At 35.3% G+C, this 26,797-nt stretch overlaps 1 protein-coding gene across 1 annotated transcript; it reads right to left on the bottom strand.

The window, feature by feature from the left end:
• Positions 1 to 21,364: 21,364 nt before the first annotated feature.
• On the bottom strand, positions 21,365 to 23,017 carry LOC124556315 (piggyBac transposable element-derived protein 4-like). Its single transcript, XM_047130288.1, has one exon. It carries the CDS (start codon positions 23,015 to 23,017, stop codon positions 21,365 to 21,367), a length of 1,653 nt encoding a protein of 550 aa, XP_046986244.1.
• Positions 23,018 to 26,797: the final 3,780 nt, after the last annotated feature.

Raw genomic sequence — 26,797 nt, 5'->3', positions numbered from 1 at the left:
TACAGTTAGCAGGACCTATCAGCGCAGTCTGGGCGACGTCGACTTTCAGAGGAAGATTACACTGCGCCGAAGAATCAAAGCAGTGAGTAAACAGAAACTGTAAGCGGTCGAAACTGAGAGCTGGTAGAAGCCTCAACGACCTCCCTTCACCGCGTCCGCCTGCCGGGGCAGCCTGGCTGCGGTGTTTTCGAGTGCACGCGGACGCACAAGTTTCGGTTGCAACCGCTGCCTTCTGTTAAAGGACTCTCGACTACTCCCTGCATTAGACGAAGCTTACGCTGCACCCAAGGGTCAACGTGGCTTGGAGGCAGAAACTGAATTGCAGAGGACTGATTGGCACAGCTGTAAGGTCCAACTTTGCACAGTGAAAATAAACTGAGATAATACGCATTTACACCACAGTCGATTATACTATGCTATGAATATGTCTCAAAAGTGACAATACTCATATTTAAAATAACTTCTTTTGTGCCGACTAAAGATCTTCGAAATTATGAAGGTATCAGTGATAAAATACAAGGAGCGGAATGTTATTTACAACTTGTACTGGAATCAGACTGCAGTTCTAGGCGTCACAGGACAGAAAAGGGAATTAGTGATTGAGAAGTGAGTAAGACAGGGCTGTAGCCTATCTCCGACGTTATTTAATCCGTACAGTGAGCAAGCAGTAAAGGAAACCAAAGAGAAATTTGGAAAAGGAATTAACGTTTGGTGAGAAGAAATTACAACTTCGAGGTTTCCTAATGACATTTTAATTCGCTCAGAGACGGCAAAAGACTTAGAGGAGCAGTTGAACGGAATGGATAGTGTCTTGAAAAGCGGTTGTAAAATGATCATAAACATAATGAAAAGAAGGGTAGTGCAATGTAGTCGTCTTAAAACAGGGGCTGATGGGGGAATTAAATTAGAAAGTGAGCTCTAAAAGTAGCAGATGACTTTTGCTTTGTGGAAGGCAAAATAACTGATGATGGTCAAAGCAGAGAGGATACAAAATGGCGACTGGCTATAGCAAGAGAAGCATTTCTAAGAAAAAAGAGGAAGTTGTTAACATCTAATATACATTTGCGATAGGTGTAAGGAGATCTTTCCAAAAAAGTATTTTTATGGTCTGTAGCCTTGTATGGAAGTGAAATGTGAATAAGCTGATAAGACAAAAAAAGAATGTAAGTTTTTAAAATGGAGTGCTGCAGAAGAATACTAAAGATTAGATCGGTAGGTCGAGTAACTAATGATGAGGTACTCAACTAACTGGGGACAAAAGGAATTTATGACATAAGTTGACTAAAAGAAGGGATGGGTTGGAGGAAATATCGCGCAGCATCAAGGAATCATATATCTGGTAATACAAAGAAGTGTGGGAGTAAGAAATGTAAAGTGGACCAAGTTATGAATACAATAATCAGGTTAAAATGGATAGTTATGTAGAGGTCAAGAGTTTTGCGTAGGATAGACTAGCACGGAAAGCTGTGTCAAACCAATCTTTCGATTGAAAATCATAACAAAAATGACAACAACAAATTTGTAGATGAGTTAGACGACTTTGCCTGTTCCTATCAGCTGCTTGTTATCTAAACGAGGCGTTTTATCATATCGAGGAACGGAAAGCAGTCAGACTTTTCCACCTCCATTGTGAAACGAATATTCGGGTGAATTGAATTTAGGTGTTCTAAAAAGTCGTTCAAATTCTCACTACCATGAGGCCAAACAACAAAAGTATCGTCTACATAACTGAATAAACACGCAAATTTGAAAGACGCCGACTTCAAGGGATGTTCTCGAATCATTCCATAAAGTAAGTGTCAATAATGGGTGACAACGGGCTTCCCATCATATCTCCATCTGTCTGATCGTAGTACTGGCTATTGAATAAAAAGTAAGAGAATGTCAACATCTGTCCAAATGGGTTCGTTAATTCAGCACCAAATCTAACCTTAATTAACCGTAACGAGTCAGATAGAGGAACACTAGTGAAAGGAGAGACCACATCAGAACTTACTAGAATATCGGAGTCATTCAAACTCATTCCCTCTAAACGACGTACGAATTTCGCTGAGTTCTTAAAGTGGTGCTCACATTGACCTACTATAGGGCTCAACAGAGTAGCGAGGTGTTTTGTTACACGGTATGTCGGAGCACCAATGTCACTTATAGTCGGACGAAGAGGAACACATACCTTGTAGACCTTAATTTTGGTGAGTCTCTTTCATGTGTGGCGACAACGCAACTGTTTTGTGACCCCCAAATTCTTACATTATCGCAGTTCACTTTACCCGAAAGATGAAACGTCGATCCGTGCGAAAAGATGAGTCTTTCGGAAAAAGTGTCATCTGCTATACCCTGGAGATGTAATGCAAAATTCTTCCCTTCTGTTACGGTCGTTGGGACGCATTCCTTCAGTAACTGCAACTTGTAAGGCTTCGTATGCAGGCGTCGTTTGAGAAAATGCCACGCCATTGTTTGACGAAGTTGAAGTTCCTGGCCTATCCGTCTTGTGGTCTTCTGAGGGCTCCGCGTGGACCCATCACAGATACACTTGACATTTTCATCAGATGTGCATAGCTGACTAGTGCTCTTCCTGTGCATATGCAACCAACTTCCAAGAATTTTGCATGCCAATCATAAATCTGCTTATGCAGAGGAGGCTTCTTGCTGAATCTACGGCGGAATGCACGTTGCACTTGAACAACGAATTCACTTCACGAAAATTCCAACACATAAAATGATTTGTCTTGTTGTGTAGGTACCATGTTGCTACAAGCAAACAACAGTGCAGCTGTGTCGAAACTTTGAACCTTCCTCTATACAGTGACATGTGCCATGCTTTTCTATTTCTTCATATTTTGTCTGTAATAAATATCTGAAATCTATTTGAATGACCTGCTATACATGAGGTTTTCTTTTCGTATGCGTAATTATAAACCTGTACTGTGTGTGATTTCAACAATCACCACATATGTTTATAAATTAATTGAATGTCATGTCAGTTCCTTCATGCACCTGATAAATGTGCTTCAAATTCATATTGTTCTGTTTGAAACTGATAATAAGGTTTGCATTACCCCTTATCAACCGCTTTGGAATCCTGGAGCATATCTGTCTCAAATAAAAGACGTCACCCTCATATGGCAGCCAACACAGAACTATTTGCTTATTTGATCCTGTTTTACCACAGCTAAATTGTCAAATATAAACACAGTGTTCGCATTTACTTTTTAGGTAGTGGTATATCACTGGATTCGCTGAGTGTCATGTATGTTAAACCGTCAATGGCTGACAATATCTCCTGTAGCGGCTGGTAGTTGGGCTGATGGTCCAATAATTCGCCACACGGGGTAGCCGCGCGGTCTAGATCGCCATGCCACGGTTCGCGCGGCTCCCTACGTCGGAGGTTCGAGTCCTCCCTCGGGTATGGATGTGTGTGTTGCCCTTAGCGCAAGTTAGTGTAAATTAGATTAAGTAGTGTGTAATCCTAGGATCCGATTACCTCAGCAGTTTGGTCCCATAGGAGCTTACCACAAATTTTCAAATTTTTCCAATAATTTATACCCGGTATATTATCAGGGAGGAGTGATCCATTCTTATTCTTCTTCAAATTGGGGTTTTCAGTATCATTGGACGACCAGTTGGTTAGTATGAAGTCCTTTTGAAGGGGGTGTTTCGTCCACTTCGCCACGGTGCCCATTAGAGGCTTTCATTAACATGCAGGGAATTTTATAGAGAGAAACAAAGCGTATGTGGCTCATACACGTTTATTTTATTTATAAATTCTTACATATAGCTGGATGTATGTACATGCTTCAGCAAGTTAGTAGTTCAGTGTCCACATCAGGCAAGTCTGGTTCATACATGTTTCCACCTACTGATGCACAACATATGTCGTAGAGTTGAGCGATGGTTTCTTCTGACCAATTAGGGGTTTGGCAGGCTAACTCCATCAAATTGGTCCACATTTTCTTGTACAATTTGTATGCATATAGTTGCCAGCTTATTTGCTTGTTTAAATGGCGCTGGTTCGCATAACTGGCATATATTAGATTTTTAAATGTTCGCACCTGCAGGGGAGTGCTCTCCCTTTCGTTAAAAATTGTAATCGTTCGTGGAAAGTCCCCTGCAGCCACAGTATGATCATATAGTATCGTCGAGTAAGCCTAAGCAATCCCATTGAACACGGCAGCAATTTGCATTGAAGTATCACGTAGACGAATCCACTCACCTAGGGATAATATGACTTTGGTATCACTATATCAACGACTTTCGAAAGCTAACAGTGGGTAGAACTCGATATCCGAGACTATTTCCACACCGATCTGTTTGTTATTACTTATGTTTAAACTGTAGGTTGTGTTATACAGCGTTATTTTCACATCAGGTGTCTTTGATGGCTCCACTCACATGAAAGAATAAAAAATGAGTTAGACATACATGTATGGCCATATTATTCTACTACTAACACACTACTACCACTAATACTTATGTGCTGTCTGCATTGAGGTGGGGGAGGAGGAGCAGGAGTGCTGTTGCTGCTGTTTCACTTCACGTTTCAAAATGTTCACTTTTTGAACCACTGTTAATGTGTAACATTCACTGCAGTGTACGCAACTTCACAACACGAACAAATAAATTTATATCCTCTCTGCTTTCAGGTATATAAAGAAGAAGCATGTGCAGAGCTTCACAGCCATTTCGTCGTTATCACTCGCATAGATACTGTCTGAAGCAATGAATCAGGTTGTGATACAAGATGGTAAATATGACAAGAAGAGAGTGATAGTGCTATTGTTGATTTAAGCGCAGGCGACGAGTGTATACTACAAGTTCTGAGCACTGAAGCATCATTCAACACTTTGCAGTCGTATATTAAGTCACTGCTAGGGGAGAATGATGACTGCAGGGCTCTGATGTTTTCACAGAATGTGCTACGTCCAGCCGTCCTAAATCTTCTGGAACAAATTATACGAGAATACGTCACGATGCAGAGGCTGGAAGACCATGGGTTCGATGAGATAGAGTGTGTTGACACATACTACATGTTCAAGTGGCTTAAATCTAAAAATGTATGTAAGGTGATTCTTGACGTCTATAACTAACTTATGAAGACTGCTGTAATTTGAACGCAACTGACTGCTATTTGTTGCCTAAACAAATGGTACCTGTTTTATATAACATTAGACACTGATATGACAAGTTACCATCGATGTTTTAGAATGATGACTTTACTTGTGATAAGCATTTTCAGTTCGATGGAGAATTTTAGCTTGATGGACCACTTTCTATTAACTTTTGTTCTTTTGGGCTCCCAGTGCAAAATATGTCCTTTAATGGCATGATTACTTACGAATAATATCCAGCTACAATGCTATGTAAGTTGCTTGTATTTTATCTCATTCACAATGAGCACATGTCGGCAAATTGAAATTGTCAGGTGCTCTGTAAATACAAATATAAGCGATAGTCTTAATATAATGGTTTTGTAACTATGATCTGAAAATTTATAGTGTGTCATTAGATGTTTTACCTTACACGTAACATCGTTTCTGTCATGTCCTGTCTGTTTTGGAATTATTACTTTCTCACAGGTGTAGAGTGGAGTTGTATATCAGATGTTACTTGTTTGCCAAATATGCTACTTTTCTGACAGTTGGAAGGCAGTGGTTCAGCAATGTTACATGTTTATATAGTTACCGTTATAAATAAGTAATGTGTGAAATTCAGTTGTTTATTATTATTGTTTTTCATATAGAATTGTTTCTAATTATGTTTTTGCCTAAAGTTAGTTTTATTTTACGTTTTAATTTTTTGTAGTAATTTTTGTTCTCTATGATTTATGTTGGTGTTCTGTCTCTGTTTTACACTACTCATGTTATCGCTGTTACTATGGATATGTGTTGTTTAGAGTCACTGATATTATTATTTTAACCGTTTTCGCGATGTATAATGTGAAAGTTTTCTACATACTTTTTGTGCTTTAGGTCGGTTTGTTCGCTCAGTAAATTTTTTGGGTTGCTGTATGCATGTGAATATGTGAATATATCTCTATTCCCTCAAGGATGTTCAACGATGTTCCCTTTTGCGTAATATAGAGGATTTCTAGTGCTTCGTTTATGGGTTTTACATAGTGTTTCTCTGCTTGTAAATGTTGAAAAAATGTAGATGGGTTGTTGTCACTTTCTCTGGTGTACTCTTTATATCTAATTTTGAAGTTTCAAAGTGCAAGTACCTTACTGACAGCTACACTGTCAGCCCATTTTATTGCTATGAACATGGGAGCAAGAGGCGATGGCAGAGATGCTAGCTCCTGTGAGATATTCGTTTATCCAAGGAAGGAGGTGCTGCAGTGGGGCACTGCATGCATCACTCCTCAGGCCATGGCTGGCTGGCTGACTCAGTTACTGTGCCAGTAGTGTTGCAAGTGGGTGGAACTGACCCCACCCGCCGGCCGCGGTGGTCTAGCGGTTCTAGGCGCTCAGTCCGGAACCGCGGGACTGCTACGGTCGCAGGTTCGAATCCGGCCTCGGGCATGGATGTGTGTGATGTCCTTAGGTTAGTTAGGTTTAAGTAGTTCTAAGTTCTAGGGGACTGATGACCACAGATGTTAAGTCCCATAGTGCTCAGAGCCATTTTTCACCCCACCGCTCTCCAGATGAGTGTAGTGTCATCATGGAAGATATTTGTTCTCTATAATAAAGTACATAGTCTCCTAGTCTAGTGTGGGAGCGTTCATGTCGTTATTTGCTATAATAGTACAGTGTAAGGATAGCCAGAGGTTTCTAAAACAGGAATATGGCATAGTAACAAGGGCATATTTGTTGTCGTGTGGCCGTGTGCTAATTGGTGAAGTATTGGGTTGAATTGTGGCGCTAGTTGTTTAACATTTACGCGTGTCTCTAGAATTGTAAATATCACCTGAATATGATGGTGTTGATTCTGGCCGTAGTACAGGGCGTCTCGTAATGGTGGCTACCTGAAGAGTGGTGTTGGTGGTGGTGGTGGTGGTGATTGGGGGGGGGGGGGGGGGAGGAGGACTGGTGGAGGAGGAGGTCAATAAGAACGAACTAAATGAGTGGGGGGGGGGGAGGCCAGCATTTTTGCATAACAAATTATGGTAACTAAGGGTAAACATTAATTGCATTAATTGTAGTCATTAAAATGACAGTTATCAGCTTAGGCTTAAACTATTTTGAAACCTGCGTAAACATGAATGCAAATACTCTGTTTGGTGGCCATCTTGGACCATAAACAATGAAAATAAAAATGACAGTTATGGACTATTAATTAGACCCTAAATATACAAAACTAAGAGCCCAAATGATCCCTTTGTTTACGTAAGGGAGCTACGCCAAGCGGTTGGTTTGTTTACATAGGCATAAAAATGGACCCTTCATTCGAGGACCTGCATATCCCCTCTACTGACGTCTGTTAGACTGATCAGCTCCACTGGCCCTCCAGTACTAAGTTCTTTGGTAACCTGCAACTCTGGATCAGCTGTAACTCTGCAGATACTTGAATTTCCCACATCGTTGCATTTTGTAATGCAGCTAAGGCCAGATATACGCTCTGCAGTAAAATAGTGCTTCTTCGTCGAAATTTATCTCACCCTACACAAATATTTCGTGTGTCTTGGAAAATTCGACCAAACCCTGAAATGACACTTCATGACATGTTCGACATTGCTGATAATGCACACTGTTTCTTTGATTTCAAGCCATTGCACGATTCTTCTCTGAATAAACGACTGCAAAGGGCGTCTTTATGTCATTACATTCTAACCTTCAACAAGACACTGCACTGCCTGTAACAAAACTACAACATGATTGAGATAATGTGGGTCTAATTCCCTGCTTTTCCTAATCTTTGAACAAATTGCCTATTCGAAACAGAGAGCACTTCCTTCCACTAAATTTAATACAATTTCAATAAAATCTTCTTGGTTTCATGACCGTGGTAAACCTTAGGGTGTCCACGAAGATTGTGTGAGAAAATATGCTCCTCAAAACGACACGGGAACACAGCGGACTGACGTGACTAAAGATTGTGGAGAGACTATGCTTCTCGTAACGTAGGCTTTTCTCATTTCACTTTCATGTTGACGATACTCTTCTGTACTTTCGAGCACGAATGTAGAAACACTTGCTGTACTGTAGAAGCGACGCTCATGCGTCCTAAACAGTAGTAATAAGCACATAGAACAAAAAAATAATCGCGTTAACACCGTAAAACTCCGCTTCTAGACTTGATAAAATCCAGTTGGGCGACAAAAAGGTTCCACTCGTCAGATCACACTAGACACCTCCAATCAGCTGTTGTCCAGTTTTCGTGTTGTTTGGTCCCGTGAAGAAATGCAACTTTATGTGACGTTCGTGAACAACTGTCTTTTCCGGGGTATCCGAATCCTAATGTCCATTGCACGTAGTTCTCCTGCAAATATTCACTCGAAAACAGTTATAGATGGACCTGTATTCACTGACTGCACAATTACTGATAGGTGTGAAAGCGACTGTCAGTGATAAGGCGTAAAACTCGTCTCTAGGACCTGTCGGTTAATGTCATTTTACGATCACTGTTCTTACGCCGTGTTATATGGTTGTAGACACATTGGATAGTCTGCTTTGATACACCAATAGCAGTATGACAAGGCGTTTTCCAGGATATTTTCATGTAATTTACAGTCGTGATTCCTGACTCCTGATGAGATAACAACTTAATTAATTGGTCCCTAATTGGTGTCATACGTAATTGTGCTCTGTCTCTCTCTGGACCCTCTCTGTCGCTCCCTCCCACACTCCCCGGTCCCTCCCCCGCCCCCTCCTGCGATCTAGTGTTTGGAGGGGGGGGGGGCAAAAGCGATTGAGTATGACGCCTTTCGGCCAATGATCTCCTAAAACTGGGGATGCCTGAGCAGCATCAGCGCTACTACTGTCCAGTACTTCAAGCAGTAATCATCATGAAGCGCACTCAGCAGCAACAGGTAGTCAGGAAGAATAATAACAAGACTGCATTTGAAAGTAAGTACTTGCACATTATTATTGCTGCTGTTATTATGGATGTGTGCATATATACTTACAATATTTTTTATTATTGTTGCAGAACTGCATGACTCCACACGGTCACCAACGGCAACAGCAGCATTAGCAGCTGAGCTCCCCGACATACTGGCGTTTGACCAGCAACAATCACAGCAGCATCAATCTGAATTTGAGCTCCAGGACCTGCTGGCGTTCGATCGGCCTTATCCAGCAGCAGAAGCATCGAAACAGCAGTCGAGTGCTACTACTTGCAGAATGCTGCCAGTGCTCTTTGCTAGATGTGCAGTTTAACAGAAAGTGCTTCAAATCTTGTGTATGTGCGGCTAACGCCAGACAGGAACTTCGAAATTGTTTTCGAAATAGAGAATGTGCTGCGAAGGCGTAATAAAGTGTGCTATACGTTGCTTATATTATACTACTTGTGTGGCAGGATTGAGTACACTGAAAGAAAAATAACTGATGAGTATAGTTCTTTGCTTACGCTGATTAATGCCAGGATGTTAAAAGGAGAAGCAGCAGTAGTGGACGTGTATGGAGAGGTAATGTTCGAGTTAAGAGCTGATTGTCCAGTCATATACATCAAACATTCAAGTGTGGTGCATTTACGTGACCCGTAATGTGAATTAATGACTGTGTCAGGCAAACTGTGTCGCTGCCAGCAATACGCTGAAGCAACATTCCATGACTATTACATATTTGCACACCAACAAAGTGGAGTTCGGCTTGCTAGATCAATGGATTAATAGGTGTCTTCTACATCTGCCCATGATCTATAATAGTTGATACTGTAAGTGTGGACGCTGAATATATAGCGGGGATACCAGTGTAAGTAATTGCCCTTGTAGGATTAAAAGAAATCCAAGCTGAATTCAAAGTGTATAAACATGAACTCTTTGACCTGTACTGCAAATGAGTATGTATGAGATACTTGAGATATTAACAAAAATATTATGCTCAAAAATGATTTTTTTTTAATTTTCTGACTCCTTTCGTCATCCACACACAAAAAGAACTCATAGGCTTAGAGAAGGAGTATTTCACAAACGAAGAAGAACAGTTTTTTTTATTCGTATACATACACTTTTTAGTTCATATTTACAGTACGAAGTTAGAAAAAAATTCTTTGGTATTTTTTATTTATAATACATTTACCAAAAAAATTCTTTGATAATTTCATTTCATATTTACGATATATATTTAAAAAACGTTATTTGGTCACTTATCTGTATTTACTAAATGTGTGCAGAGATGAACATTGATTACTAGTAGAGAGAGTACTGAAATTTTTTATTTACAGTATATTTACAACAGCAGTGGTAGGAAAACCACTTTCACACACATTGGTACACACAGCATGCAGAAAAAAAAGTATCTTCACATACATACACACATTCAGAACTACCTATGACAAGCAATTCATGTTATTTAGACACAATGGGCATCATAATGTTTTAGATATAGAGAGCTCCATTACGTCTCGTGTTAGACTCGAAATGGTTATAAATTCGTGTAATATATAATATTGTCTAAAGTAATGGTGATGCAGACTAACCCATGCAACATTAAAGGATACAAAATACGTTAAAAAGAGACTGTTAGTGAAAAAACAGTTTGTGAAGAGAGAGACAGAGAGAGAGAGGGGGGGGGGGGGGTTGGGAACAGAACATTAAGAATACTAACGTAAGAGTAGTGCTAATTATAAAGAAACTATAACATCATTAATCATAGAAAGATGCTAATGATAAAATCACGAGTCGACATTATTTGTATGGAAAGAAAGTAAACTAAAACATAGATTGGAGAAAAAAACGAAAGAGCACTCAAACTTATAACAAGTCTTCAAAAACATCAAAGAAATATTTTTCCCTAAAATCAAGCTCCTCGTTCAATAAAGCTAGAGGCTCGTTTTTATGGTGTGCGTAAATTTCTATTTCTTCTAGTGAATTTAATAAAGATCCTTTAGGGGCAACATGGAGAATTTTCAAATTATTTTGGATTGACCCTTCAGAGTGATCACAGTCTTTTAAATGTTGGCCCAATAAAGATTTACCTCGACTAGTACCTGAGGGGTGTTCTTTAAAATGTACAGCAAAATTGCGACCTGTTTGTCCAATATATTGTTTTACACAATCATTACATAAGAATTTTGAGATTTGATGTCATTTAGACTAATGATATGTCTAAGTCTATTCTGAAGCAAGTTATTGGTGGTAAAAGCTATTGGCAATTCGGTATTTTTAAATGATTTATTTATTTTGTCAGAAGTGCCATACGAATGTTGTAGCTTATTAAACAAAAAAACTATTTCGTTAGGATTATAATAATTTGTATTAGCAACCTGCTTTAGTATTGACATCTCTTTGTAGATTTCACCTCAGGTCAGTGGTAATTTTATAACTCTATGGATCATTGTTTTTTGGTGTTATATTGTAAGGATTATCGGCCACGAATCCGAATGTGTCGAATTTCTCAGGATGGCACCTAATAGCTTCATATGCACTGCAGATATGTACTTAGTAGAGAAAAATGTCTGTACCCATATAAATTAACTTTGGTTTAGCAAATTGCTGCTTAGCCAACTTGTAATGAAAGCAGTACATGTGGAGTTTGAAGAGGTCCTGCCGGCCGCGGTGGTCTAGCGGTTCTAGGCGTGCAGTCCGGAACCACACGACTGCTACGGTCGCAGGTTCGAATCCTGCCTCGGGCATGGATGTGTGTGATGTCCTTAGGTTAGTTAGGTTTAAGTAGTTCTAAGTTCTAGGGGACTGATGACCACAGATGTTAAGTCTCTATAGTGCTCAGAGCCATTTGAACCATTTTGAAGAGGTCCTGCACACACATACTGACATAAAAAAGCTTTGTAAGCTGAACCAAGAACTCAGCCATCTCCAGAGCGACTAGTCCTTTATTGAAGTTTGTGGCCAACTTATAAAATATTACCAAGGGATATAATCTTGTGCTCTATAATGCCACTCACAACGCTAAAGTAGACAGATACTGCGGTATTCTCCAACATTTTGCATAGTTGTCGCCAAAATCGCGTTGTTCATTAATTTTTTTAAAATCCTTTTCAAAGTCTTACATCCTGAGAACCCTCTTTTCGGTATTGAAATCAATATATTCCCTCAACCAGGAACTCTGGTTAAAGGAGATTACGTGCGTGATAGTAACAAGTTTCATTCCCAAATCTAGGCACTGCTGGAGATCACAGCAGTGAATGGATTGTCTCTGCTTATTAGCCAGAGGGGCCCTCAGTTTGTAAATGGTACCATTACATATGACCAAGTGCTGCCAAGCATACTGGCAAATCAGTGTGTGCATGATACAAGTCGCTGGGACATTCGAGGTCTGCCTCCTGTATCAGTGTTAGCAGACTAGCAGACACACCTTTCATTTCTTTCTCTAATCTAATGAGGTCATCTTCATTGGATATCAATTGGAACCCTCCAATCAGCATGGATTGCTGCATTGTGTTTCCTTATAAGTTATTCATGTCCAAGTAAATGATGTAACTCAATAAACCATCAGAAGCCCTGTACTCCACCTTACTCATTCACGGGTTATTCGCCTTAGGTTAACTGTGCATGCATAGTTCCCTGTGATTCCTACATTCGAAAAACAGTAGTATGTCAATATAGGTCAAAAGGTTGAGGCCAGCATGCCTATATTGCAACATTGCATCCCACAGAAACCCAAGCATGTTATAAGAGAAGACAGAATTCAGAGAGTATATGTTCAAGCATACACTCCAGAACTTGTCAAAAATATCTGGGACATGTTTTATTAGATTCACCAGACCAATAATAACAAAATAAATGGAAATCATGCTTTACTTTAATTGCATATAGTTTTGCGATGACTTCATATTAACCAAGTTGCTACATTTCACGCAAAATCTTTTATTAGCCATAACTAAATAACTAAAAATTTGTGGACGTAAGTTTATATGAATTTTTTCTATAGTTTTACTTGTAGAATAACATCTTAAAATATTTGCAAAACTTTGTGAATCTTCCTGTATAGTCTCTCTCAGTATGTCTAAACAGTTTTTTTCTGTCTTCTTGACATTTAATTTTACTACACCGATTAACAGCAAAAGTGATGATGCTTTCCTCATGATCGTCTTTCCCCTTAATATTTACTGGAGAATTTTGTTTTGTACCTTGAAAATTTCTTGTTTTTCATGGACCTATGAAGTTACAGCTTGCCTTTCAATACCCAATGTCTGCATTTCCATGTATGATAAGTAAGAGCTTTGTTAATGAATTCCACAGTTTCTTCTATTTCATTGAGCTTTACAGTTATTGTTTGCATAATGCTGCCAAACGCCTGCGTCTCTGTAGTATGATGATTAAGACTTTCACTGATTGCTGCAATTTTTGTGCCCAGATACAGATGACTTTCCAGTCTGTGCATATCTCTCCTATCAGCCTGAACGCTTGACATATGTTTGAATATGTCCATAGCATGTCGTGTATTGGCACTGTTTTATAATACCAAGAACCCTCTGGAAGTCATACTGTGCATAATTCCAGCAATCTGCCCAGATGTTTATAAATTCATTGAACATCATCTCTAACCTGCATGTGCCTGGCAAATACGCTTTAAATTTATAATGTCCTGTTTGAAAGAGACGATGAGGATAGGATTAATAAAGACAAACTGCATTGTTACCTGGAAATACATCTGGCTCAAATAAAAACGTCTATTTCTTTATGATGGCCACTGCAGAAGAAGCTGCATATTTCATCATGATTGTCCATGGTGACATCATCAAATGTAAGAACCATATTGGTGTTTCCCCTGGTGTTATTCGAACCTATATGTGTATTTACATTAGTGTACTGAGGTTTTTTTTTAGATACACAAGTAGGTGATATTTGGCAGCAGTGTACCAATTTCGTATCATAATTAGTTTAACCAATTATGATAAAGCTGAATGGCCCCAAATATCATATATTACCAGAAAAAAATTCAACACAAATGAATGAACCACACTCATTGAAATAATCAATTAAATTACAAATATAATTGAATATGAAAATCAAAAAGTTATAAATTTGACCAAATAAAAAATTATTGAAAATCAGTTAATTATAAATTTTTAACAGAATAAAATATCTGCTTACAAAAACATGTATTCCAAAATACAAACTGAGTAAAAAATTTTTAAAATACAAACTATAAATATATAGACCTAAAAAAAATATAAACTTCTTTCCATTTTTAAAATCTAATAAGTTCTTATCTGATAAATTAGTACAAATAAAGTGTGATTAATGTTTTAGACGAATTTTAATTTGATAAAAATATTTTTCTTGAAAAATCAAAAGAGAAACAAGATGAAGGCAATATTTGCAAAAGTTATTTTAAACCATCTATAATTATAGAATATTTGAGAAGTTTAAAACATATTGATGGTCTTGATTATATTAAACAGCGATGTGGAGAACCTTACTAATCTCAATATAATTCATTATAAGGCAACAGACATATATATTTGGGAATAAATTGGATAGTAAAACTCTCTGTCTTCTAAACTGTAAAAATAGCAAATTGTCAACTTTTTGAATATCAGTGTTATTTATTGGAAGATTACAACATACTGTTAAATTACAGAATTACGATTTACCAAAAACAACAATTTTCTAAAAATATAAACTTATATTGGGAAGAAATTGAATAATCAATTCAAAGTTAAAAGATGAAGAAAATGTTGAAAAAAGAAACATAAATGACAGAACCCTGGAATGTATCAGCCACAGTGTAGATAAAGTGTTTGGATCAAGGCCTGTTGGTACATTTAAATTTGTTGGTAAGCTACCAGGAAAATATGACAAATATTATTTAACAGTTGATGAATGGACATGTGAGAGTACAGATGATTTAACGATGCTTTTAACTAAAAACCAAATTAATACAGATGAGAAGGATACAAAATTTAATAGTACCGATTAATCAAATTATGCAGATATATTATTTCATTCAGGAGCTTTATATTCTGAAAATAATATAAATAAAATAATATTAGATATAATAACGTGGTAAAAGAAATTGTTGATGTTATTTCCAAAAATTATCAGCAGATTTAAACACAAGTGAAGATGAGAAAAAAGTGAAGGCTTAATTAAAAAATACACAGAAAAATCAGTATAATACAATTGGATGAATGATTTTAGGGACTTAATTGATAGGTTAACATCAATTCAAGGAGAATAATTATCTGGAAATAAACATTTTTATAACGGAAAATTTAGAATAACAAAAGTTTCAACAAATAAATTTAATGATTTTATTGTTAATCATTCAAAAGATACATCTTATTTAATTAGATTTTGAACAATTTACCTCATAGTTTTGGAAATCAGAAAACTATAGCAAGGGTGTAGTAAACACTCAAATTTTATAATTAATAAATGACCTTTAAAAATACGGTTCCCTGATTAAAATTATTGTGGTCCAGGAACAAAATTAGAAGAAAAATTAGCTAGAGGTCATCCAGGAATAAATAAATAAGATGAAGCTTCTAAAACACATGATATTTCTATAGAGATATTAAAGAGATAGGAAAAAGACATGGAGCACATAAATATCTTCAGTAGCTGACAATAAAGAATGCATACTGAAACTGTCCCCTTAGGAGAAAAATTAGCAGCTACAGCCGTGAGAGGAGTAATGTTTGGTAAAAGAAAATTAGCTATGAGCCATGATGAAAATTGTTGACAGATATAAATTTTTAATGTAAGATAATTTTATAACTAAGATAGTTTTGTAAATTTTCTCAATATTAAATTTTTTACTCAAAATTATTTTATTAAATCTTAATAAAATAGTAATTTATATAAAAGAAGTATTTCAGTATTGATTAATCTTTGTTGTTGAGTGGTAAAACTAAACCAAAAGCAGTTGAAGTTAAACTGAATAATGAACAACTGCATTGTTTTCATAATTTGTTAACTGATGTCCAAAAACGAAAGAAAGATTAAAAAACTGGAGGAAACTTACTTATAACGCTAGGTAAACTTGTTGTGATGAAATTATTGACCATTTAACAAAAGAGACATGTGAAGTAGGATTTTTTCCTTTATTATTGGCTGCAATAGTATTTTTAGCTCCTGTTCCTTCACTAGTTGTTGGAGCAGCTGCAACAGCTAATTCAGTAATAACAAGCAAAAAGGTTATAAATTGGCAGAGAAAAGAGATATAATTTAGCATTACAAATAAGGAGCTAGATCGGTCACTGGACTAAAAGTATCCAAAAAATTATGAAAAATATAAGAAACTTTCATCAAATTGTGATATAGAAAGTTTGATAACCAATTAAAAATTATACATTCAGAGAAATTTTCATGAATGACGAAGTACCTAATAAAACAACGATTTGTAAATGTGGTATAGTTAATTAAGATATTTCTGATGTTACTGGAACTCATTATCTTTCTTACTATACAACAACTAACACAAATATTGTTTCTGATTCTTTCGGTGTCAATACATCAACAGAAAGTTGAAAGAATGATTAACGTGGTTGATTTAATTTGCGTTAAAACTTTTATCAGCTAATATTAAATTCAATAACTGCACATTTGTGGCAATAACAGAAAAATAACATGAAAATAACTAGAAAGATCTTAGAATAAATTAATAAAAAGTTTAGGAGAAATGAAATCGAAAATTAATACAAAAATTAATAAATGTAAAAAGATCAAAAAACAGAAAATTTAATTGAACAAATTCATGAAGAATCAGGTAACATTTTTAGAACAACAAAGAGTTATATTGATTTTATAATTAAAAGACAAGTTGATTTTGTTGATGCATTAAGTGGCTATTATGGTGTCACAAAGAAATGTTTATAAAATAAATACTTGTCAGCTAAAGTAGATTGTCTATCAAAACTGCATATACAACCATTTTAACACAATTTCATAACTATGTTACTGTAAATTACATTGAAAAAGAATCAAAAATTTTATTACAAAATCTATGTGATCAAAGGTATCCGGACACCAGGCAGAAAATGACTTACAACTTCGTGGTATCCTCCATCGGTAATGTTGGAATTCAATATGAAGTTGGCCCATCCTCAGGCTTGATGACAGTTCTCACAGGTGTATGTTCAATCACTTGCTGTAAGGTTTCTTGGGGCATGGCAACCCATTCTTCATGGAGCGCTGCCCTGCGCAGAGGTATTAATGTCGGTCAGTGAGGCCTGGCACGAAGTCGTCGTTCCAAAACATCCCAAAGCTGTTCAATAGGATTCAGGTCAGGACTCCATGCAGGCCCATTACAGGGACGCTATTGTTATGTAACTACCGCGCCACAGGCCGTGCATTATGAACAGTTGCTCGATCATGTTGAAAGATGCAGTCACCATGCCTGAAGTGATCTTCAGCAGTGGGAAGCAAGAAGGTGCTTAAAACATCAATGTAGGCCTGTGCTCTGATATTGCAACGCAAAACAAGCGGCGCAAGCCTCCTCCATGAAAAACACGACTACACCATAACACCACTGCCTCCGAATTTTACTGTTGGCACTACACACATCTGGCAGTCGACATCCACTGGGCGTTCGCCATACCCAGAACCTGCCATCAGATCGCCACATTGTGTACTGTGATTCGTCACTCCACATAACATTTTCCATTGTTCAATCGTTCAATGTTTATGCTCCCTACACCAAGTGTGGCTTCGTTTGGCATTTACCGGGGTGATGTGTGGCTTATGAGCAGCTGCTCGACCATGAAATCCAAGTTTTTCACCTCCCACCTAACCGTCATATTACTTGCACTGGATCCTGATGCAGTTTGGAATTCCTGTATGATGGTCTGGATAGATGTTGCCTATTACACATTACAACCCTCTTCATCTATCGGCAGGCACTGTCAGTCAAGATACGAGTTCAGCCTGTACGCTTTTGTGCTGTACATGTCCCTTCACGTTTCCACTTCACTATCAAATCGGAAACAATTGACGTGGGGATGTTTAGAAGTGTGGAAATCTCGTGTACAGACGTACGACAAGTGACACCCAATCACCTGATTGCAGTAAAAGTCCATGAGTTCTGCAGAATGCCCCGTTCTTTTCTCTCACGATGTCTAATGAGTACTGAGGACACTGATATGGAGTACCTGGCAGTAGGTGGCAGCAAAGTGCACCTAATATGAAAAGTATGTTTTGGGGGGTGTCCAGATACTTTTGATCAAATAGTGTAAGTATTGTAACACAAATCAAAAAAAGATATACAATTTATGATAATACTACAGAAGATTATCATAAAAAGATATATATCATCAATTCATCTCTTCATTATGCATTGGATGAGTGTAATCGTTTAAAAAGTAAGGCATATAATAAAAAGTTGTTGCATTGTAATTTATAACTGTAAATCTACAAAAAACATATAATGTTGAAAATATATTTATGTTTAAAAATGTTATTTTTACTGGTAAAAATATAGATAAACATTTCTCATTTAATGGTTTTGATATTTCATTAAGTGTATTCGATAATCTTTATGATAGAAGTGCTGCTAACCACCAAATAAAACTAGTGCACAAATCAAATTTCTGACTCTAAAATTAAAAGATAAAATTAAAACCATTCCAGTAGATGTAAAAAGAGTTTTATCTGCTTTAATGCAATCTTATATAAATGGATTAACATATTTGGTGCTTGAAGTGTAAAAGGTTTACTGAAACTAATCTCCCTCTAAGGCTGGCAACAAGTAACAGAAGTCAAAGAACTGTAGGAATTTGTACATTATGTAAAACTTAGAGTAAATTGTCAAAAAAAATGTAAGTGACTGTTTACAGCCTAGTATTTGTGAATGAATTATTAATGAACTATACAAACCAAAGAGAAAAACTTAGAAATATTACTTCTTTTGCTATAGATTATTTGTGGCAAGTATATTTATTAGAAATGAATTCTGTGCATTTGAAATGTATCTCAAAAATAATGAACAAAGATATACTGTATAACTATAATTGATATTTTTTCCAAATTATACACCAGTTAAAGATAAAACTAGCTAAAATATGTCAGAAGGTTTTGAAAAAAATTTAAAGTTGAGACCCACTGGAAATTTCCAAACAGATGATGGTATAGAACTATGTAATAAAGATTTTCAAGAAATAATCAAATAACATAAAATTAATCATTATATGACTTTCTTAGAAAGAAAGGCTTCAGTTGTTGAAAAATTACATGGAATATTTTTTTTTAAAAAAATTGAAAAATATTTACTATTATAGATAATAATAAATTGATTAATTTAGTTAAAAATCTAGTTGATGAATATGTTAATAAAAACATTCGACAATAAAACCAACATAAGATAATGAAAAAATTATAAAAAGCTTTCACTGTATACAATAATAAACCAAAATAATAAGTAGGAAATAATGTTTGAATCAATAGATTAGAAGAGTTTGAAAAATGATATACTTTCAATTGGTCGGGAGAACTGTTTTAATTTGAAGGTATTATTCAGATTACACATAAATTAACAGTTATGACACGAAATTTAAATGAAGAAGGACTACACAAATCAAAATCTTCTGATATTCATCTTGTATATACTATATAAAACAGAAAGATGATACATTTTTTGTTTAATATTTTGGTTGTGAAATTTCATCTATTAGTCAGGTATTAAAAAAATAATTTTATAATGTAAAAAAATTTAAAATTAAGTTTTGAAAGTGAATAATACAACATAAAAAAGTAATACTACTAAAATTTATTTTTAAAAGTGAATCACATTAAAATCAAAAGTGACTGTCAAGAAGGATTCGATTTTCTGTATCATGAATTAACTGTTCTGATATATCTATTACCTTATGATAATCACAATAATATTCTGCTCTAAATTTTCATTAATACTGTCATATTATTTTTTTAAATTTTGGTAACTCTCAAGTCTTAACGTTTCAATAAGTAGGGTGTCTATATCTAATTCCATTTATTTCTTTTTATTCACTTAGTCTTTGTGTTCTAATAACATAATAGTTATATCTAAGATTATCATTTTATAATCTTAAAATAATAAATGTTGGCCTTAAATCTGCAGTTGTTGAAGAAATCGTGTGTAGCAATATTCTATATGTCTTCACTTTTTCGTTTATTATCTCTGAAGCACTAGTAAGTTTTTCCTTTCAGCTTTTTCTTCATTTCCCACAATTTAATTATTTTGTAACCATTTTTATTTATTTCTTCATTTTTTTTTAAGTTGTTCTATACAATAATTTTTGTATTCTATTTACTTTCAGCATGGTTATTCTTATTTTTTCCAAATTAGAAATTCACCATGTTGTCTTAAAGGTGAGAAAATGTCTATAGAAATCACTTTTTAAAAAAGTTTAACTTCTTCATTTTTAGAAGGCACTGATAAAATGTAAACCAGATTCACTGACAAATATACTATTTTTCTCATTAACTTTTAATTCTATCTGACTGATACCATTTACATTTTCATAAATAATCTTATCAATTTCAAGAATATGTTTCCTAAAAAATTTCCTTTATATTTTAATGTTTTTACCTTGAAACTATGGTTTATTATTTTCATCAATTAAAATAAATATTTCTTTATTGTTAAATAGTGGAGATTGAGAAATCAATTGACAACTTTACTTCACAGAAATATAGAAAAGATAATCATTGAACATTGTGAGCAGCCATTTTAAATTATTATTGTAAGAAACTATAAACAAAAAACAAATTCTTTCTCTGTGTGGAAAATGTGTTTCTAATTATAAATCCGATTTTAAGAACATTTTAAACGAATTCTCACTGAAGAACACTCTAATCTATTATTAACAATTAAAAATTATGAGTATATAAATTCAAAAAATCAACAAATTGTCAAGATACCAAGATGTAAATTGTTTTTATAAGAAGCCAACATCAAAAGATAAATGTTCAGCTAAATGTAAAAATGTACTCTGGAATGTAATTTATAATAATTCTTATTTCCAATTTTTCATTTTATTGTTTACAATGTTCTCTAACACTCTCTGTACCAGGCCTATTTTATGCACCCGTCCCTAGAAACCGGGCAATTTTACCAATATTAAAAAAATTACTGCATCAAATCTACTGTTTGGATTGTGGCAAATTTGGTACCATCTTGAAGCTGCACATTTCTACTTTAATTCTGAGTGAAAGAAACTACTTTACAATGCACAGCTTTAAGGTACAGTTATAGAAATCACTTAGATGTTTTAAGAATTTAGAAAAAGTCATACGAATAAGGGAATACAATTGTGATTTATTTTTAACCAAAATTGTGGCACTACATTACATGTTTCTGATAGTATACAGTATTACATATAAATTTCACACAGAATCATATTGTTTTTTAGTGTGGAAAATTTTAAAGCAAGGTTCCAGGCAGAGTGCAACGCCACACTGTTCACATTCGTATCGTGTCTCTTTGCGAGAAGCCTTGCCACTCTGTTTCTTGCTCCTGGAACTGCACACGTGACACACACGAGCAGCATACTTCTTAGTAGTTGCAGGTATGTGCTGCAAAAAATGTCTCTTTGTTAGCCGACCTACAGTTCCTTCATTTCTTGGAATGAATTCAAGTGTGTCGTCTTCAACAAGCTGAACTGCAAGCACTGTTATAAAGTCTGTTATTGTAATTTTCTTCCTGTGCACTGCATTGTACAGCCAAAATGCATTTGATACTCCCATAAGCAGCAAATGGAAATATAATTTTCGCCACCATTTCACAGTTCTGTGCTGGAACGGATTGTACTGCAGGCGTTGGTCTCCAATATCCACTCCAATTTTATTGAGGTTGTAATCAAGTACCTGAAGTGGTTTCAATACTACAGACCCATTTCTCTTAGTATGCGTACCAAATGTTGCTTGATGCCTTGTAGACAATGTATACACATCTCTCTTATCTTTCCACTTCATTGCCAATACATTATCTTTACGCCGAAAAGACATTTCGCCCTTTTTCAGCTTAGCAGATACTAAATCTTTAGGCAATCCTTTCCTGGATTTGTTCACAGTACCAACAGCTCCAGTGCCTTTCTCTGCCAGTTGCTGAAATAGCTCTGGACTGGAATAAAATCGATCTAAATACACAGTGTGGCCTTTGTTCAGCAAGCTGCTGTCAGACAACAATCGCAAAATAACCGCAGACGAAGAATTGTCAACAATATGCTTACCAGCATAAACTTCAAAATTTACAACATAGCCACTACTGGCTTCAGCAACAGCATATACTTTCAGTCCATACTTATGAGGCTTATTTTGCATGTAAACACGGAAACTCACACGACCTCGAAATGGGCAAATTCCTTCATCAATTGTCACTTTTTCTGAGGGACGATATGCCTGGATACATCGCTCCTTCAAATTATTATAATATGGCAAAACTTTGTAAAGTGGATGAAATCCATCTTCGCCTGGTTTTTTCTGATTTGAATTGTCAACAAGATGCAAGCATGACAGTATCTGAGTGAAACGCAAACGGCTCATGACATGGGGACAAAAGTTACAACTAAGAACAGGATTAGTGCTCCAATGGTCCGCAATTTTTGGCTTTTTCGAAACACACATGTGGAAAATAATACCCAAGAAACGCCTCATCTCACTTATAGTCACTGGCTTCCACGAACTCAAAACTGAATGGGGCTTCAGATTATTTCCTCTTCTTTTCTTCTGTATTGTCTGTGATGCATACAAATTTGTCTGTCTCTTGAGTTCATTTACGTCACTGTCAGTAAGGAACACTTTACTGCAATCCAGTACAGAACTCGACTCATCAATATCCACTAGTATCTGCCTGGGTGTCGTGTTGACAGGCAGAGGTCGGTAGGTGTCAACTGCAGTCCACTCACTGTCTTTCGGATACGGCACAGCTGCTGGATTTGAAGCAACACCTTCAACATCATTCTCGTCTTCATCTGAAGACAAACTGTCATCAATCTCGTCTTCTAAAAAGAATATCACATTATGTGTAACTACATACATCGTTTACACATGTTCAACAGATATGTGCGTACTGCACAATTACGTGGAAAATTCGGAAATACGTACCTTCAAACACACCATTGCATTCAGAATCGTCTGAATCACTCTCTACATTATCCAGAGTGTCGCTATGATTGATCAAATCCGCAATTTCTGCGTCTGATAAACCGCGCCGAAACATGATGACAAACAACTGAATGATATACAGACTGAGAACGCAAAGATAAGTTTTAACATGAATTACAGCGCTGCCGTGACATCTATGGACGCATTTTGTTAATAAACATCTGAAAAACGTATAGCGCTGGCCAAACCCGTAGAAATAACGTTGCAGTGTTTTGAATGAAATTAAATGTAGCGGCCCGTAAATTTTACGGGCTTGGTGATTTTCGCGCGATCCCAGGCCCGTAAATTTTACGGGCTTGGCGCTTAGAGTGCTAAAATACAGCAGAAATAAGAATAATTACATTAAATTTTAGTTTTATTATTTATATTATTATCAAGAAATGAAATGAAAACTCTGTGGTTGACTGAGTATTTATTTTGTGACGTCCATATGTTTATGTATCTATTTTATTTTCAATAACGTATCTTTCATTATTGTGAGGTCTTAGTTCTCTATTAACATTAAGCGAATAAATTTAATACTAAGTTCATAGTTCTACATTGTCAAAAAAAAACTTTCTAAACTTATTTTATTTTTTACAATACATTTCTTTACTATTTCTGATTTTTTCTCTTCTTTGTTATCAACTTTATAAGCACATATTTTTGCTCTTAAGTCGCAAACATCTTCCATTATATTTTCATTAGTCATTTTTCTTTTTTCCACATACTCTTTATTTATTTTAGGTATATAATAAATATTATCTTCTGAATAATCACTAGTACCAAATTTACCAATCACTGATTTCGGGGTTAAGTCCCATAGTGCTCAGAGCCATTTGAACTGATTTCAGGGTGTTCATACAAACATTCAATTTTTGTATTACAGATACACCTATCTGTATCTCACTAACTAACTTCAATATTTTCTCCATATTTTTCTTCTATAAAACTATAGTTTATTAACTAACTTCAATATTTTCTCCATATTTTACTTCTATAAAACTATAGTTTATATTACACATTAATTCTTTCGAGAAATCGAGTAACACATTGTAATATAAATAGGTTTATTGAACAAAATTATAGTTTTATGCAGATAGTGACTAAATTTTCATTAATCATTGTTCTTCCTAAAAAGTGTAGTTTTGCTATTGATTTATCACATTTATGTCTATTTCAAAGATATTTTATATCTACTCTGTTTCTAATATTTGTTTTTTTTCAGATACTGAATTGTTCATTAATCAGTAGAAATCTATTTCAGAACCATTTTTTGCTATAGCCTTCATTTCTGTATATAAATATACACTGAAGCGCAAAGAAACTGGTATAAGCATGCATATTCAAATTCAAACATGTATAAACAGGCAGAATATGACGCTCAGGTCGGTATCTTCTATATAAGACAACAAATGTCTTACGAAGTTGTTAAATCGGATATTGCTGCTACAACCATAGGTTATCAAGATTGAAGACAGTTTGAACATGGTGTTGTAGTTGGCACATGAGCAATGGACTACAGCAGCTCAAATATAGCGATCAAGTGGGGATTTTCCCATATAACCATGTCATAAGTGTAGCATGAATATCAGGAATCTGGTAAAACATAAACTCTACAACATCATTGCAAGAACGGGACCAATAACAACGTGACAGAAGTGCAACCCTTCACAAATTGCTGTAGATTTCAATGCTAGGCAATCAACACTTGTTAGCATACAAACCATTCAACAAAACATCATTGCTATGGGCTTTCAGAACCGGAGGCCAACTTGTATACCATTGATGACAGTATGACACAAAGCTTTAAGCCTTGCCCATCATCATTGACATTGGACTGTTGATGAATAGAAACATGTTGCCTCATAAGATGAGTCTCCTTTCAAATTGTATCGAGTGGATGGAAATGTACAGGTATGGAGAAACCTTGTGAATCCATGGACCCTGCATGTCATCAAGGGACTGTTCAAGCTGGTGGAGGATTTGTAATGGTGTGGGGTCTAACAGCTCGAGTGATATGGTACTCCTGATACATCTAGGTATGACTCTTACAGATGACACATACGTAAGCATTGTGTCTGATCACTTGCATCCATACATGTCCATTATGCATTCCGACGGACTTTGGCAATTCTAGCAGGACAGTGCAACACCCCACACATCCAAAATTGTTACAAAGTGGCTCCAGGAACACTCTTGTGAGTTTAAACACTTCCACTGGCTCCCAGACTCACCAGACATGAACGTTATTGCATATATCTGGGATGCCTTGAAACATGCTGTTGCGAAGAAATCTCCAGTCCCTTGTACTCTTTCGGATTTTTGGACAGCTGTGCAGGTTAGGTAGGTGTAACAGTTTCTTTGGCTCTTCAGTGTATATTTATTTTAACTGATAAATTTTGGAAGTAAATGTGTTTTTGATAATTTCGTCCTTAGAGATAAATATTGTTTAAAATTTCTACAGTGAACAAGTTAATTTTATTTATTATATGAAGAAGTTAATAATTTTTTTCTTTAGTTCCTTGTACATTTTTATTTCGGGAGCAAAAGGTAAATCTTTATATAGATCATGTAAATTTTTGTGTATATTAAATTTACTTCAAAAAATATAGCAATTTTTAGAAATTTCTAAATTTTTGCTTATTTTTCTATAATTAAACAAATTCAGTTCACTGCATTGGAAACCTCTATAGTGGAAATATTGACTCATAGCATAACCACATAAATTATTTGCATCTGATCATATTAAAAAAAACACATTACCACAGTTTTATCATAGTCTTTCATATATTTATTATTTGCTTTAATATATCTCTTAACACATTGAGATATACCACCTCTTATACCTTTTTCACCATGAAAATCATATCATAAATGTGTGGTAAATACAGTTTTTGTTCTGTCATTTTTAACATGGAACTGAAAGATAATCCTGGTGCTGTAATATGACAAATAGAGTAGAATCAGAAGCTTTTATAAAAGTTCTTTCAAAATTTTCAAACCCATCAACTATTAATAAAATATCAGTTTTTAAATATAAATTATTTTATGCTCCTAAATTTTTCTCTAGAAAATTGTTTCCAAATTACTGTAGCATGATTATAATCGTCTTCACTGATATCTTTTAATTTATTATAAAATTCTTGTTCTGTTGGAAGTTTTTCTACATATTCTTTCCAACTAGCTACATTATCATAAGGATAAACTCCTTTTTTGGCTACTTATTTTGTTAGATCTTCTGGAAATTTCTTTAAATATTTTTCATTGCTTTCTGTTTTAAATTTGGATAAAGTTCATCAAGGCCTGAAGTAACAAATTTAAATGTAGTAATAAACCTTATTTCCAAATCTTCTGTTTTTTCTAGAACTAGTATATCTGTTTTCATTATTTTTTGATGAATGTATTTCATCATAACCAAATTCTTGTACCAGTAAATGAGAATCATAGCCTGATAAACTATATAAATAAACTGGTACAAATGTTGGATGATTTTATTGTACAGTACAATTATCGCTAATTGGGTTTGTATACTTTCCTGTTAAATGATCATGATGAACTTTTTATTATTTTTCTGTAATGTTTACTATACAAAGTGCAAATTTTAGATTGACAGTGTCTTGATTGTTCTTCAGAAGATAAAGGATTGGTTTCCTCTTCTTCAAAATAAATTCT

Source organism: Schistocerca americana, chromosome X (genome assembly GCF_021461395.2).
Source record: "Schistocerca americana isolate TAMUIC-IGC-003095 chromosome X, iqSchAmer2.1, whole genome shotgun sequence".
NCBI lineage: Eukaryota > Metazoa > Arthropoda > Insecta > Orthoptera > Acrididae > Schistocerca > Schistocerca americana.
This window is presented reverse-complemented; position numbering and strand designations above follow the sequence as displayed.

What these genes read in the sequence shown, in the direction of transcription:
- LOC124556315 (XM_047130288.1), bottom strand. Translation starts at nt 23,017, where the DNA reads ATGTATGTAGTTACACATAATGTGATATTCTTTTTAGAAGACGAGATT.